This window comes from Cavia porcellus, unplaced genomic scaffold, assembly GCF_034190915.1.
Source record: "Cavia porcellus strain 051 isolate PalLab524CR breed Dunkin Hartley unplaced genomic scaffold, mCavPor4.1 scaffold_19, whole genome shotgun sequence".
NCBI classification, from domain to species: domain Eukaryota; kingdom Metazoa; phylum Chordata; class Mammalia; order Rodentia; family Caviidae; genus Cavia; species Cavia porcellus.
This window is the reverse complement of record NW_026947502.1, coordinates 24,162,488-24,178,014: the sequence shown is the minus strand read 5'-3', so window position 1 is coordinate 24,178,014 and position 15,527 is coordinate 24,162,488. Positions and strand designations below refer to the sequence as shown.

At 41.5% G+C, this 15,527-nt stretch overlaps 1 protein-coding gene across 1 annotated transcript in view; it reads right to left on the bottom strand.

Annotated features, from left to right (window-relative positions):
* Positions 1-15,527, bottom strand: part of Dock2 (dedicator of cytokinesis 2) — a 410,327-nt gene that overhangs the window by 78,566 nt on the left and 316,234 nt on the right. Inside the window, exon 30 of the mRNA XM_003473329.5 lies at positions 4,954-5,032. Coding sequence (XP_003473377.3) covers positions 4,954-5,032 — 79 coding nt within the window. The remainder of the gene's footprint in view (positions 1-4,953; positions 5,033-15,527) is intronic.

Genomic DNA, 15,527 nt, shown 5'->3' with positions numbered 1-15,527 from the left:
CTTTGGCCATTGAGTTGAGTTCCATCTATATTATGGATTTTTAAAATTTTTAAAGAGGGTAATATTAAACAGAACAAAACAGATCATAAGGAAACAATTTTAAGAAACACGGATTTCAAAGCAAGTCCACTGGAGATCTTCACTGTCTATCTTATTGTCTCGAGTTTTCTTCCAAAAGGTTGTCCCCATCTTCACACACATTGAATACATACTGAACATTATTATGGAACATATATTATGGATTTTAAGTCCCTTATCAGCTGCGTGGTTTGCAAATATTTTGCCCCATTCTGTAGGCTGTTTCTGTATTTTTTTCCCCTCTTTGCTGTGCAGAAGATTTTCAGTTTAATCTTTTTTTCTATTTTTACTTTTGTCACCTGTGTTTTTGGGGTCTTGTCCAAAACTCCTCGCCTAGTCCAATGTCATTAAGCATTTCCTTATGTTTTGTTGCAGTAGTTTGATGGTTTCAGGTCTAACATCTAAGTCCTCAGAAGGACTTGCCTTCTTAAACACCCTTCTCCTCTGCTAAAATTGCTCTTCTTCTTCTTCTTGGCTACATTTCCACTGTTCATCTCACATTTTATAGTCTTCACAGCAGAGAACAAGGATTTGAATTCTTCAAAATTCCTTTTCAACAGACTTTTTTATTTACCTCAAAATCCAATTAAAACAAAGAACCTGGCACACAGTTACTGAACGGTGTCAGCTTGCCCCCTCTGTGGCCCAGGGCCCAGGCACCTTGACTGCTAGGGGCTGCCACTGAGCCTGTGGGTGGGAGGTTCCAGGTGTGTGCGTGGGTGAGGAACATCAGCCCAGGGGTAGTTGGGGGCCTCAAAGCTGAAGTATGCAGGGCTGGGAGGAACGGTCTCAGGCACAAGTCCATCTTTCTGCCTGGTAGAAGAATTCCAACATGAGCCTCCATCATGAATCTGCTGTAGCAAAATGGACCTCCTGAAGGTTTTGATGATTGCTCCTTGTGGATGTGTTTCTTTCTCTTCTTCTTCCTCTTCCTCTTCTTGTTTTTTTTTTTTTTTTCCCTTTGTGGTACCAGGGATTGAAACGAGGGCCTTTACATTGAGCTACATACGTAGCAACTCCCATACACACCCTAGCAATTTTTAAAATTTTGAGACAGGATCTTGGTAAGTATTTCGCCACCGCTGGTTTATATTTCCATTATAAATATCAACCTGATCCTCCTTTCTCAGTAAAAGCTGAGAATATTCTGGAAGCTTTCCTTTTCATAACCTCTCCAGTACATGTTCAAAAATGATCCCAAGTTGGGCTGGTGACCAGAAGCTTATGCCAAAATGCCCGTAGGCCTATTTAGGATGACCACACCCACAGCTGAGAAACTGATCTCAGGTCCACTCAGAGAGCTGCCTACAAAAACAATGATTTTCCCAGAATCTCAGTGTAACCTCACATTCTAGTCAGTCTTTCAGAGAACGTGACCCTGCAGCCACTCACCTGAGCACTTTCTATTCTAGTGACAACTAGCAAGGGCAGAAAGTTTTCCCGAATCTAAACAGGTAGTTTTGCAAAATCTAAAGGCACCTCTTTTAAGCACCAGAACAGTAGGTGAAACTTGGGCTGTGCAGATAGGGCTGGGATTTGTCCCAGAGGCCTGACATAGCAGATAGAAAAATAAAAAATTTCTGGGAAGCTCATTTATTTACCAGTAAAATGAAAATATTACAAAACCCATTAGGATTATGGTAAAGGTCCAAATGTCCTAAGCAAATGCCTAGCAAAGGTTAACTACTTTCTTTAAAAGCCTGGATAACAGAAGATGGATTTCTATAGTGTTCTCTCAAGACTCCAAGATCCTTGAGAGTAGGGCGCTGTCTTAGTCCATTTTGTGTGACTTAGAAGAATATTAAAGCTAGGTCATTTATGAAGAACAGAGATTGTATTTTACTTTTTGGAGGATGGGAAGCCCACAGTGAAGGGGCTCACAGCTGATAACAGCCTTCTAACTGTGGAACCCTCACATAGCAATCACCTGTTAAAAACTCCACTTCCCAATACAGTTGCATTGGTATCAAGCTTCCAACACATAAACTTTGGAGGATAAAGCCAAATCCTAGCAGGACAGCTTTGCTTTCCAGACTCTTCCAGACTCTTCAAAATGTGTTGCAATAGCCTGGGCCCTCAGTAAAAGTACCTGCTGAGCTGGATTCCAAATCCTTGCTTGGTTTCCTCTGACCTCACAAATGAAAGTGTACACTAAGTCCTGGAAATGTAAACGACCTTAGCTCCAAGCAGAAAACACCATTTTTCTCATTACCACATCTTGTCACCCTCAGAGCAGCACTCAGAAGCTCCTTGCTCTCTGCTCTTTGAATTGCAAACCACGGTTCCAGAAAACATATTAGGGATAATCTCCCTGCACTGCCCTCCTCTGGACAGCACCTGCCGAGGCCAGCAGTGCTAGGTGATATATTCTGTTCCTGCTGGTGTTAAATGTATAATTAATGAAACCACATGAAGGAGACAAGGCGTGTTCCAGGCAGGGTACAGAGAACAGATCCATTCTCACATTGAGAAGGAAGAAGTAAGAGGACAAAGATAAGGCTGAAAAATGACTCTTCTCATGGGTACTTTTCAACCACGGAACCCTGATTAGAAAAAGAGATTTTATTTGATGTTGTTGGCCACTTTCCTGTTTGGCAGAAGCTTATTGGTGTGATAGTCTCAGGTAATGTTGTGGTCATCAGAAAAATCCTCTGCACTGTTCTGTTTATCAAGGACTGGCATGAATCCTTAGCCTAGAAACATCTGGGGCCAGTATCATGATTGTCATCATCATCAAAATGATAACTCTTATTATAATGAGTTCACACACTATTACCATGTTCCAGCACTGTTCTATGTTCCTAGTACTGTTCTATATCCTTTATATGAATTGCTTTACTGAATCATCGTGATCATCCAATCAGATAGCTGCTAGTAGTATCTCAATTTAATGGTGAAGGAACTGAGCACAGAGAGGAAAAGTAATTTCCCTGCAGTCACACAGCTTGTAACCTCAGACCTTTGCTCTATGGATCTGCCATTCTCTGGGCATCTCTAAGATACAGATTTTCTTACAAGACAATGTCAGAAAATCTAAAAGAATATCATGAAGGACTGAGGCTGACCTTCCCTTGGAAAGTAGCCCCTGAGACCATGGAGGGGAGCCCCAATCAGAAAATCTGGTCAGAGTCTATAATTGTCAACACACACATAAAGAGATGAACTAACAAGCTGGCTTTTTAACAGCTCAAACACTGGCTCTATTTGGTATAGGTATTTTATTCCAAATGGTCTCTCCCAAAACAACGGCTTTATCCATTTCTCTGGACATACCCATAACTGACGCCTATAGGCACCAAGACACCTTTGGGAGGGAATAAATTGCTTCTAATTAAAATAGTCAACATGATATGTTTTTTTTTTCCACTGACAAAAATGTATAATGCCAGGATATACTTTCACCCAAACCAGATCAGGCAGTCAACCCAGGGCATCAGTGACCCTGTACCTTCCCAACTGGGCTGATGCACTGTGTGATTTTGGATTGTCTACTCATCACCTCTGAGTTTTGTTCTTGCGTCCTGAAAGGGGTAAATTATTAATCATGGTAGCCAACTTGCATGGTAGGATTAAGAAACATGATGCCTTTAGAGTGTTCTCATGAAATTTAGCACATAGAATCTATATGAAAATAGCAGCTACTATTTTTTATCAGTTATCAACAGCTAATTTGAAAGAGAAATAGTGGGAGAGGATTTCTTCAAAGATAATGTTTCAGCCCTCCGAAGTCTTACAAACTTCTGTTCTCAGTAGGATGGACACTGCAGGTTGCAGCCCAAATGTTACCTCCTCTCGGAGGCCTATAGTGTGCCAGGCAGAGTAGCGGGTGGCTTGAAGTATGAGGTCTTTGCTCTCATGAAGTTCACAAGAAGGAAAACATGCATGTGGACAGATGATTTCAAGTGACAGTGAGTGTCATGGAGAGGCTCCCGCAGGCCCAGTGGTGATGAACAAGTAATGACTGTGGCAGCAGTGGAGGGTCCTCTGGGAGAGTCAGGCAAGAGAGGCCTTTTTGATGACGAAGTATGAGGTAGGAACCACTTATGAATTTTCCCAGCAAGCTCATTGGCAAACCAGTTGCTGGAAAACCCTTCCCAAGTAGAAAATGTAATTGATAGTATTTTACAGATGTAACACCTGAGGCACAGAAGAGGCTTAGCTAGTGACAAGCCAAAGTCCAGAACACCTGAGAGGAGCAGGCAGAAAAGGCCATGGCCCCAAGTCACCAGGCTGAGTGACTTTTACTATCTTAGTCCCCACAGTAAGAGATCTTGGATGTCAGAGACTTCTCTGGGGGCCTTTCGGGGGCCTTCTCTCTCATACTCTAGCCACAGGCAGCCACATGGAATTTCCCCCCAGGCTTTGTAAAGTTGGTTCTTCATGGGCCTGGCACTGGCTCAGTGTGTCACTGTTTGTCCCAGGGAAATACTTTTAGATCCCTGAATATCTCAGAGGCTGATCACTAAGAAACGATTTGGGGAAGAACTGGGAAGTCACAAAAAATGTATCATGAGATTTATTGCCATCCATATTTTGTGTCTGTGATTGGCTGCTTCTAGGCTCCAGTGAAGAGGAAACTAAGAAAATGTGATGCATTTTTGAAAGGTGGCACCTGCTCTGCTGAAAATAAGTGAACACAACATAAGATCCATTATGCAGTCACATTTGCATATGAGACTCAGTTGGTGACTCCTTAATCAAGACCTTGGATTTAGGGCCTGAGAACTTCCCTTCCCATCTACCCTCTGAATGGATGTCCCAGAGACACTGGTGTGCTGTCATGTGCTTTGAGATGTGTGTGATGGAGCAGCCAGCTTCAAGATGCCTTAACAGTATCTGCCTGCTCCAAGGCCAACTCGAGTGCCTAAGACTCACCTGGAACTCAAAGTTCGTATGTTCTAGAAATTTCTGGTTCATGGTTTCTGCGAACTTGTTGATAGCTCTCAGGAAGACCCTGAAACAGAGGAGAAAGTTACTAGACCACTTGAGCCCCTTATCTTTACTCTCTCTCAGGGAGAAGATCAAAGACCACCTGCTAGTGTGCTTATCATGATCAATATACAGCAATGCCTAATCCACCCAAGACCTGAGGCCATGTTTAGCTTGAGAGAACTCAAGAAATGTCTGACTTTTGCAAATCTGCATGGTCTTATGTTTAAGATATTAGAGGCTCATGAAAGAAGGTTCATTCTATCCAGAAAAGATACAAAGAGAAATCATTCCCCCCTAAAAAAGCCCTAAAAATATTCTACCAGATCCTGCCATCTAGACAAAGCTATTACCTACCTGAAAAAACTAAAAACAAAACAGAAACAAAAAAAAAAAATATTTTACCAGTTTCTATCATCTAGAGAAAGCTGCCATCAACATTTTGATGAATATAATTTCAAAGTTCTCCCAGAGATGCATATACATGAATGATATGCTAAAGATTCTATGGATATCATTTTGATAAATGGCATTACACAATAAATGCTGTTTCACAGCCTGTCTTTTTCACTCAACAAGGAATTGTGGGCTCCTTTAATGCCAATGAGTGCAGATATACATCATCCTTTTTAATCACTGAAAAGCATTCCACTGTATGACTGTATCACATTTTATTTAATCATTTTTTATTGATGGACCTTTTGGTGGTTTCTTGGCTTTTTAAAAATTATAAACAGTGTCCCACTGATGATTCTTCTGTGCATGCAACTCCTCTCTACTCTTCTGCTAGTCATAGTATTGGTCAAATGTTATCCACATTTCACATTTTGGTACCTGTTGTCTAGTTACATTTGCCCTTAAATGTCTTCCTGGCCACCTTGTCCTCTCCTTGCTCCCTGCCAACCCCACCTCACTGCTCTTAGAGAAACCCATCTCTTGCTGTCGTACTGTAGAACATTTTGTCCTCATGGTGGACTAATCGGACTTCTGTAGCTCCCCACATGCCCGGGACAGTCTGAATTCTTACTCTTGACACTCAATGCCTTGGATCGCTGGGCCTCAGCCTTCCTTCTCATGCTTATCCACACTCTTAGCCTGAACTTCAGCTTGCTCCCTGAGGACGTGGCCATGTTCTTTCAATGAAAGGAGACTTCTTAACATCCGAATTCTGCCTGCTCCTCATGCCTTTTCCTTCATGAAACTTTCTACTGTTTCCCTGGCCAGAAGTGACAGTCACCACCTCAAAGTTTCTGCTTCCTTTTGGTTACCATACTTCATGTTCTAGCTGTCTCTCTGCAGCTGACTCTCCTCTTTTAGACTCTGAGCTTCTGTAGGGCAGGGTCTGCTGCAGCCTGTCCCCCAAAGAACTGTCTTTGCCAGCACTGACCATGGTGTAGAATGCCTTATTTGTATGACCACTAAAGCCTGTCTGCTCCAATATGCTGTACTTTGCAGGGATCAGACTTCCTCATGCGTATGCACTCATTAACACATGGGCTTTGACTTCCAAATGTATATCCCTTCCTTGGCATCTTTCTGAGAATCCATCTTAATGCCAGTTTTCTGCTCTATAATCATGCTCTCAGACCACTAATAGTCTTCTGAAATTTACATGCTAAAAAGGAAACCCCTAATCTCTGCCTTCTCCATTCCCAGACATGTCTTTCTGTAGTTTTCCTAACTGAGGGACAATTCCCTTCTACCAAGTGTTCAAAGAAGGTTAAAAACATCTAACTTAGGAAGCATCCTTTACTTTTGGCTTTGTCTCCTATCCTATGTGTGGCCTGTCAGCCATCCTTTTGCCACTGATTCCAGAAGCAACTGATTCACATCACCCCCCTGTCACTGACCTGCAGCAGGCTATCATTCCTCTCTTGGATTTCTGTAGGAGCTCCCAATGGTGGTCAAGCTTCCCTTTTGTATCTATGTTTTTCAATTTTTAGAGTACAGTGATACATCTCACCCATGGTACTGTCTATCACTTTTGATGAGCAGTAGGTACATAATAGCTATCTGTCCACAGAATGGCTGGTCCAGAGAAAACACTTATCTGGCCAACTTGGGTCACCATGGGAAGATAATAAAGGAAGTATTACTGAGTGAATTATTGCTATAGGCAAGAATCAGGACTCAGTGTTGCTTGGAAGTCTTTAACAAATTTATACAACACATTTGCACATCAAAATGTCCCTCCTGGAGGACAAAAAACAGACATATTTCTACCACTAACACCAGCACCTCAATGGTTGAAAGTTCTTCCTAGGACATTAAATCCTTGGTACTGCTAACCTGCCTTGAAAATGGGCAGAGAATCCTTCTATCAGAGAAATCACAGCAAGAGAAAGAAGAAAGAAGCCATCAGGATATGTAGCAAATGCCCATCAAAGCTGCTGGCATATTCTGGGTGAGCCAAGCATGTGGACAGGAATCTTAACATTTGCTATGTAAGTATTGCTGGTCAAGAATGCCAGGGCAGATACTCATTAAACACTTACATGTTTGTTGTATGAAAAGACATTTTTACACTGGTGTTGCAAAGAAAAAGAACACAATGGACAGGCAAAGGACAAGCAGTTTGGAAATCTGTTTGAGCAGGCAAGACCTACTAAGACAGAAAGAAAAAATCTCACAAAATCCACCACCCCATCAGGCTGTCAAAAAGGGAGGTTTCTTTGATTTTGCAATTTTTTCATTTGTTAATATGCCTTCAAAACAACATCCATGTTTCCTCCTTAAAGATTAGCTATCTGATTCCCCAGATGGCAATCCACTGAGTGATTGTCATGTTACATATAAACATCTCAGAATCTGAAATGTGATACCAGATTGTGGGGCTTTACACATTCTCAGTAGCAACAGAGCTATCAGGAGTTCAGGTAACAATCATTATTTTGATTGCCAGCTTTACCTTGTGTCTGGCTTTTGGCGGACAGTGCACTGAACAGAAATTGATCAGCCCCATGCAAAGAGGTGTCAGTAGCAGGAAAGGGTAAGGGAGAAAGCCAAGTTTCTTCTCTTCCTCTGGATTCCTCCATACCCACTTAACTCTGGTGTCCTGTTTTAAGTTTGTAAAAACAGGGTTTTTTTTCTTCTCATTTTTCTTTTTTTTTTCCTTCTTTGTCTCCTTCTCCTTCAAACAATTGCTCTTAAAACCTAAGCACTAATGAGATGAAGTGGGTTAGAAAGAAAACCCACTTAACTCTCTTGTTGCTCTGAACAAGGAAGTTGACTTGTTAAAAACAATGTGCGTGATCAAATCTCAACCTCATGCTTAGCAGGCTGAATTAGACTAATGATAATCACAATCACATTGTGGACTTATGCCAGGTTCTTTATTAAGCAAATGCTTTCCCTCCTCTCCCTGGCTCTCTTGCTCCTTTTTGCTACTTTTTCCTTTTTTGTCTTTTCTAGTCTCACAACAACTCTCTGAGCTAGATGTTTTGCCATCTTAGAGACATGAGTCTAACTTTTCCAATAACCCCATCAGTACCTGTAGAAGTATATTTAAATGAAGACACACTGCCTCTAGAATGCAGGCACTCTGCCAGTCTGTCCAGAGGAAATTGTTGTGATTCTTTTCAATTCCAGCTATAAGCTCACTTTATTAATGATAATCACGATGGCAGTATCAATAGCTATCATGTAACTACACCTTGTGCTAAATGCTCTGCAGATATTAATCCAATTAATTCCCCAATCTGAGGTGGCTGCTATTGTTATACCCATTTAACAGAAGAAAAGAATGATCCTTGGAAAGAGCAAATAATTGCTCCACATTCACGTAGTTAGTAAGCAGCAGGATCCAGGCTCATCCTAGCCTGGCATTTCTCTAAAGTCTTAGCAATTCATCATAAAAGCATATTGTCTCCTTTGAAGTACTGGTAAGCTCTTCATCCCACCATGCTCAGGGTGATCCTCATTGTGCTTCTGTTTTGCTGTCACCCTGCCCACAGCTGGCTGGATCTAGGGTCAAAATGCACAAAGTCCTCCCTGGGCTCAGAGTATGTGTGGGGTGTCTCACAGGTAGTTCCACCCACTGGGGACACCCAAGCCTGCGCAGGGGTAGACAGAATCTTTATAGGGAGAATACGATAGACCAGAGCCCTGAGTGGGATTCATGAAGAGTCATGAGCAACCAGATGCCATATGTGACAGAGAAAGGAAACACAGGAGTCAGCTACTGTGAGCACAAAGAAACTGACAGACAGAGGAGCAAAATCCAGTGCTGATTTTGGGAAAACTGCTCCATGTGAGGCTTCATGGTATCCCAGCTTTTTACTTGCCTCATGTGGCAGAACAAATCTGGGTTATAAGAAGCAGCTGAAATCCTCTATAGTTCCCCTCCTGAGTATGAACTACCTACATCACTCCTTGGACTGGACGGATCCCTGCCCAGGTCAGTTCCTGCCTGCCACTCTTCTGAAGTATGACCTCATCTTCTGTGAATTTCAGTTGCATCATCTGCCAAATTACCCATGAGTGAAGGTTAAATGAAACGGAGAACATGAAACAGGTGGCCCAGTGCCTCCATTCATAGAAGTCCTGAATAAAATTGTGCTGTTGGTCTCTTTATGCTTACTACCACCGTACAGCTTGGGAGTCGGAAAATCCGAGGTGGAATATAACGCTGACTCAGCACAACAACATGGCGCTGACCCAGGCTCTTGGGCTGGATGATGTGAATAAAAGATGGAGCAGCAGGTAGGCATGCCCTTTGGGCGAGATAGATGAAGAAAGAGAAAGGGAAGGCCTCTCTGAACTCCCTTCCTCTGTGGTTCATAGGATGTAATTGATTCTATTGGTTTAGACTTAAAGATGGAAACAGCAGAGGTGGCTACAGGACAGGAACTCTTGTACCTCCCCTCTTTAGGAAATGAGACATCCATTTCTCTAGTCCTTAAGCTGGTCCCTCCCCAATGCATACTAGCCCACGTACCCAGGGTACAGCCCAGAGCTCAGTCTCAGGCTGTGGCTCAACCCAGCTGCCCTTGACATTCCTGTTGAACTTGGGAGTGCAGCGGGGGTGCAGCAGGCTCCTTCCACACATCTGGAATGCTGAGCCATCTGGCTATCAGGAGGAGCTGTGCCTCTCTCTCCTTCTTTTCTGTCTTTGGATGATATTGGTCAGAGGAAATGAGAACTCCCACTCCCAAAAGAATGGGCGCTACAATTTAAGGTAGGTAGGAGGAGAGGGGTGTGGGTTTCAAGAACTCGTCCCCACATTCACGGAATCCTGATATGACAGAATACTGCTGAATTTCCTAGGCTCAGCTGCTCTGCCCTACTATGTGCCTATTACATGCTTGACACAGTGTTAGACCTTAAATGGCATCATTAACAAAGATAGACACTATCCAACCTAGATTTGCCTCTCGGTAAAGTATTTTGGATAAATCCAGACCATGGAAATGTAAAAATAAAAACAATAGCCAGGGGCTGGGGGTTTACTCAATGGTGCAGCACCTGCCTGGAAAGCATGAGATCCTGATTTCAATTCCCAGTAACAAACCGCCTCCCCACAAAAAAAAAAAAAAAAAAAAAAAAAAAGCTAGCATTTGTGAGGTGCTTGCTATGTGCCAAAGTTGTTTCAACTACTTTATGTGTATTATTTCATTTCGTTCATTTTGTGATAAGCACTATTGATGGTTCCATTTTACAGTAAAGAAAACTGGGTCACTAAGTGGTTAAGTCACTTGCCTAAGGTGATATGGTTATTCAGTGGTAGAGACTAGATTTGAACCCTGGCAGTCCGTAGTTGAACTTTTCTATGTTGCCTGTGGGCTCTGAGTGCAGGATAATCATTGCAAGACTGGGACATATCTCTGTGGGTATAAATACTGTCTCCTCTGTGCCTTCTGGAACCATCTCTTGAATGACACGTCTACTCCCTACAGCCCTGGATGCTCAAGATATTCAATAAACACCTCCTCATTGACCACATTCAACATAAGCTTCAGGGATGGGTATAAATCCCTAAGCCCCCTTGAAATGTCAGATTTACAGATTGAGGTGCAGATGGAACAAAGAAAAAGAGGTTCTTAGGCACAATTTTGTTAATTTACAACATTATAAAGAACTTGATCATTTAAAACTTAACCATGTCATGTAAATCAAATCTTACAGAATGCTGCATCTTACCAAAATGAAAAATGCTCTAACAGGAAGTATTTCTTGCAATAGACATGCTTTTACATCTGCATTTGTATACACAAAAGACACACAACTGGAGGACATTCAGGTCTGGAAAACTGCACTTCCTCCTCAAACAAGTAGAAAATCCAATAATACATAGCTAATATATATACACAAACACACATGAGAAACAATTTTGTAATAAATAATAAATTAATCTGCATTAATACAATTTTAAATTAAAAATTACGTTAACTATAAACATTTTAAATTGTATTTAAATAATAAATTTTATAAAAATAATTATCTAATAATTTTAATTATATAGTTATTTTTAAATATAATTATTGATATTTATATTAATTTTATAATTTAAAAATTATGAAAAATTATAATAGCTAATAAGGAAGAAAGATAAAGAAGAAGGAAGGAAAAAAGGAAGCCAACAAAGAACAAAGAATAGATAGAAAGAAGGAAAGGAAGAAGAAAGAAAGGGAAAACAGAAAGAGGAAAGAAAGTTGGAATGTCCAGACTAAGAAGTGAAGCCTGCCGTGGCCACATGAGTAGTTACATATTTTTGCAGAAGAGAGATTGGTATCCTGCTGAATACCACACTAGGCTAAACCTTAGTATGTGTTCTGTTTTGCACATGATGTTGAAATCTCTCACTACCTCGCTGTGTGAACCAGTTTGCATATCTTGCTGATGTATTTAGTACAGCCTGCAATGTGTTTCCAGTGGGAAGCAGCAGAGGTTAAGATCTTGGGCCAGGAGCCAATGGCTCCTCTGTTTCTTATCAGGGATGTAACATTCAGAAGTCACTCGCCTAATTCTATGCCTCAGTCTCTTGGGTATGAAATTGTAGATTATGTCAGTGCAACATCATAATAAACTTGTGAGGATTAAATGAGTCAATATAGGTAAAGCGTTTACAACAGCGATGGATCTAGGCAATTAAGAAATGTTAACTGTTAAAATAGCACACAGAATGCAAAAACAGTGAGATAATTTTCAGGACTCCATAAATGTAAAGGATTCTTGAGGCCGGAAGATGAAGAGAAATTACAGAGTTATGTGCTCATGAGGAACACAAATCATCACCTCTTTTAGTGTTGACATTAGCATATGCTTCTCTCATCCAAGACTAAATGTACTGATTCCTCAGGCATGGTGATGCTACTGCTTACCGAGTTCTTCTCAGACTCTGGTGCTGTACTAAGGAGTGACACAGTTCCATCCTCACAGAAAAGGGAAAAAAGGAAAGACCTATACAAGGGAGTTACCACTATCTTCATTTTTTTAGATCAGGAAAGTGACACTCAAAATGATCCCCCCAAGAAAGGGAAGGTTGCCCAAGCTGTGTTCCTAAGTCTACCTAAAACAAAATTGAAAAGTAAAGAAAAATCCTTGGCTGATCCTTAAGAGATATAAACGCTTATATTAGGCAGTAATTCTAACATCTTAGGTCCCTGAGAAAACTATAATTTTCTAGGTGTGGAGAAACAAGGATCATAGTATCGTCTCTGAAGCCCTGTCCCAAAAAGGACTGGAGTCCATAGCGAGCTGAGATCTCATAAGCAGATATTCTTACAAAGACTCTTACATAGCTCAGTCTGTCTTTCTTCCAGCACAATTATGTAGGCAGCTCAGAAGGGGAAGCTTACCTTAGAAGGCTCCAGCCATATCAGTGGTAGACATTTGTACATTTGCTTGCCCATCATCCCCTCCTTTTTTAGGTTATACTTCTAGGATTACCTCTGGGGGGCAATGCTGCCTGCTTCTTCTTTGCTCCAAGTCCTAGAACTTTGGGTAGAACTGGACACACCCTGCTCAGTTCCACAGGCAGGTACAAGATCCAAGGGTGACGTTCTTCTGATCACAGAGGTTTACGAACAGGCATGTAGCCCATGCTGGACCTCGGAACATTAGGCTGGGACTTGTGTTGTGCCTACTGTTAGGCAGATTTTTTAGAAGACTGTTTGCTCTATTTGAGTAATAAACCCAAGACATTTATTTGCACCTTCTAGAGCTCATTTTCTCCGCTCAAAACACAGCATCTACTTGCAAATGAAGCCAAGAGAGAGAAAAAGTAGAGACAAATATATAGATTTCTTGCACCACTATTTGAGCTCCTCAATACATCCATGATTGAAGCCACACTTTTGAGTTATTTCATTTATCTAAAGAAATACATTTTGTTTTTCCTTAAGCAAGTTTGAATTATTTAAAAATCTTAATCAATAAGTACACTTTGGGTTCGATTCCTGTTGCCAAAAATAAACAAACAAAAATTAGCACCCTTTGGATACACAAAGTTCATGGTTCCTTTTTATCAATGTTAAATTCTGTATCAGAAGCTACAAATACAGTGAGAAGCTGGAGGAAGTGCATGCCCTTAAGAAACTCATTCTCTTGTGAAAAAAACAGTCATAGAACAAAAAAATTACAGGCAGTAGAGTATAACTATAATAGGGTGATGCACGCCAACACAGAGGAAAAAACAAATTCTCCAACCATGAGGGAGTACTACCAGGGGCTGCAAAATAGGAATTATATGGCCAAGAATTTGCAGGATGTTTCCATGTGGCATCTGGTTGAAAGGGAAAGAGGGACATCAGGCAGAGTTATAGTTTATACGAAGTCATGGAAGCACGGAAAAGTAGGCAATTGTGAGAAGCTGAGTATATCTGAGATGTAATGTGTGGATGGAATGATCACTGCCACGTCTTCTGTGTGCTTTGGGTAATTTGTCAAAACCCCAAGACTTTAGCTGGCAAATGAGAAAGGACCCAATGCTGTTCAAAAGGTGGGTGTAACCTCAACCCAAGATGACTGAGCACTGTCACATACACCTAGCTGCATAACAGTGGGGCTCAATGCAACATGAAATACAAGTCCTCTTGTTCAAAACTCAAGAACTAGAAGATGATACTCAAATGTTAAAACAGCAAAAGGCCTTTAGGATATGGGTTGCAAGCAACTGTACAGGTCTCATGGCCTGCAGGCTGGTGTAGACATCAGACTGCACAGGAACCTGTCTCTGTGGCCTGGGCCTCTTTCATCTCAGCACTTTGGCCATCTACCTGCATGATGTGAATGAGGAGAATGAGGTAAGGTGACACTGCACTATGGGGCTTTGATCTTTCTCTTTCCACTGCAGTCAGAGATGCACAGTATTTCCTTCTGCCTTGACAAACACCTGTACTGGCTCCTAAAGCTGACCCAGGAGCACCAGGACAAAAGTGTCCACAAGTCACATGTCAGGTTCATAGACATTTAGGGAGTGAAGAGCAGCTTTTCAGAGGACTCAAGGTCAAGGATGGAGGCCAGCTGGGGCTGGAGTCAGCTCTTAGGCACAGATGAAAGAGAAATCCTCAGAGGTATCTGATGACAAAATCATCAATATTTTAACATCCACAGTCTTTCTTCTCCTCCACTAAAGAGAATTCTATGTTTGCCTGTTTCACTACTGCTACTCTCTGGCACATTTCCATCTTTGCCAGATAATGCTTGACTTTTGTGATAAAGAACAAAGGCACTAGGTGAAGGGAGATAAAACAAGGAGCCAGTATGAGATGAAGGGCTTTCCATGGATGGGAACTAAAATAAGCATAAAAAGACAAAGATTAGGGGTGCTATGGTTTATATCTAAAATGTCACCCCCAAGTCTCATGTGTTCAGAGGTGGGACTTTTGGAAGGTGAGCAGATGTGGGGTTGCTACACACATCAGCGGATTAATTCATTGATGGGTTCAGACCTGAATGCGCTGTTAGGAGTTGGGCAATTTGGCGTGCACCTTTGGAGAGCATCTCTCCCGCTCCAGCTCTTTCCTATCTCCCTGCTTCTGGCTACCATACTGTGTGTAGCATTCTTCTTGTAGGCCCCGCCATGATATTTCTGCCTTGGAGCCAATCAATGGGATTGAAACTTCTATGATCATGAACCAAAACAAATCCTTCCTCCTTTCATTTGTACATGTCAGGTACTTTGTCCCAACAGTGACAAGGTAAATAATGCAGGGGAAAAGAAAGAAAAGAGCCAAGATGAGATTTGAGAATAAGGATCTGATGGAGACTAGGGGAAATCACAGAATGTGAAAAATATTGGGAGCCAGAGGAATAGAGAAAGAGAATATCAGGAAATACTGCTGAGTGTTATGACTAGGATCTCATCTCGGTGAAATGATACTGAAGATATAGCAAGTAAAGACTGAAAATATGTATAATTATTTTTATCTCGTGTTGTACGGGGCCATGTGGGATCTGAGCTATACTTGGGTTACACTGATGTTCTGTAAGATGCGAATAGGCATTATATACATATACTGAGACACACCAATTGCACACCAAATGGTTCCAAAGGTAAATTAACCAGCAAAATGCTGTCT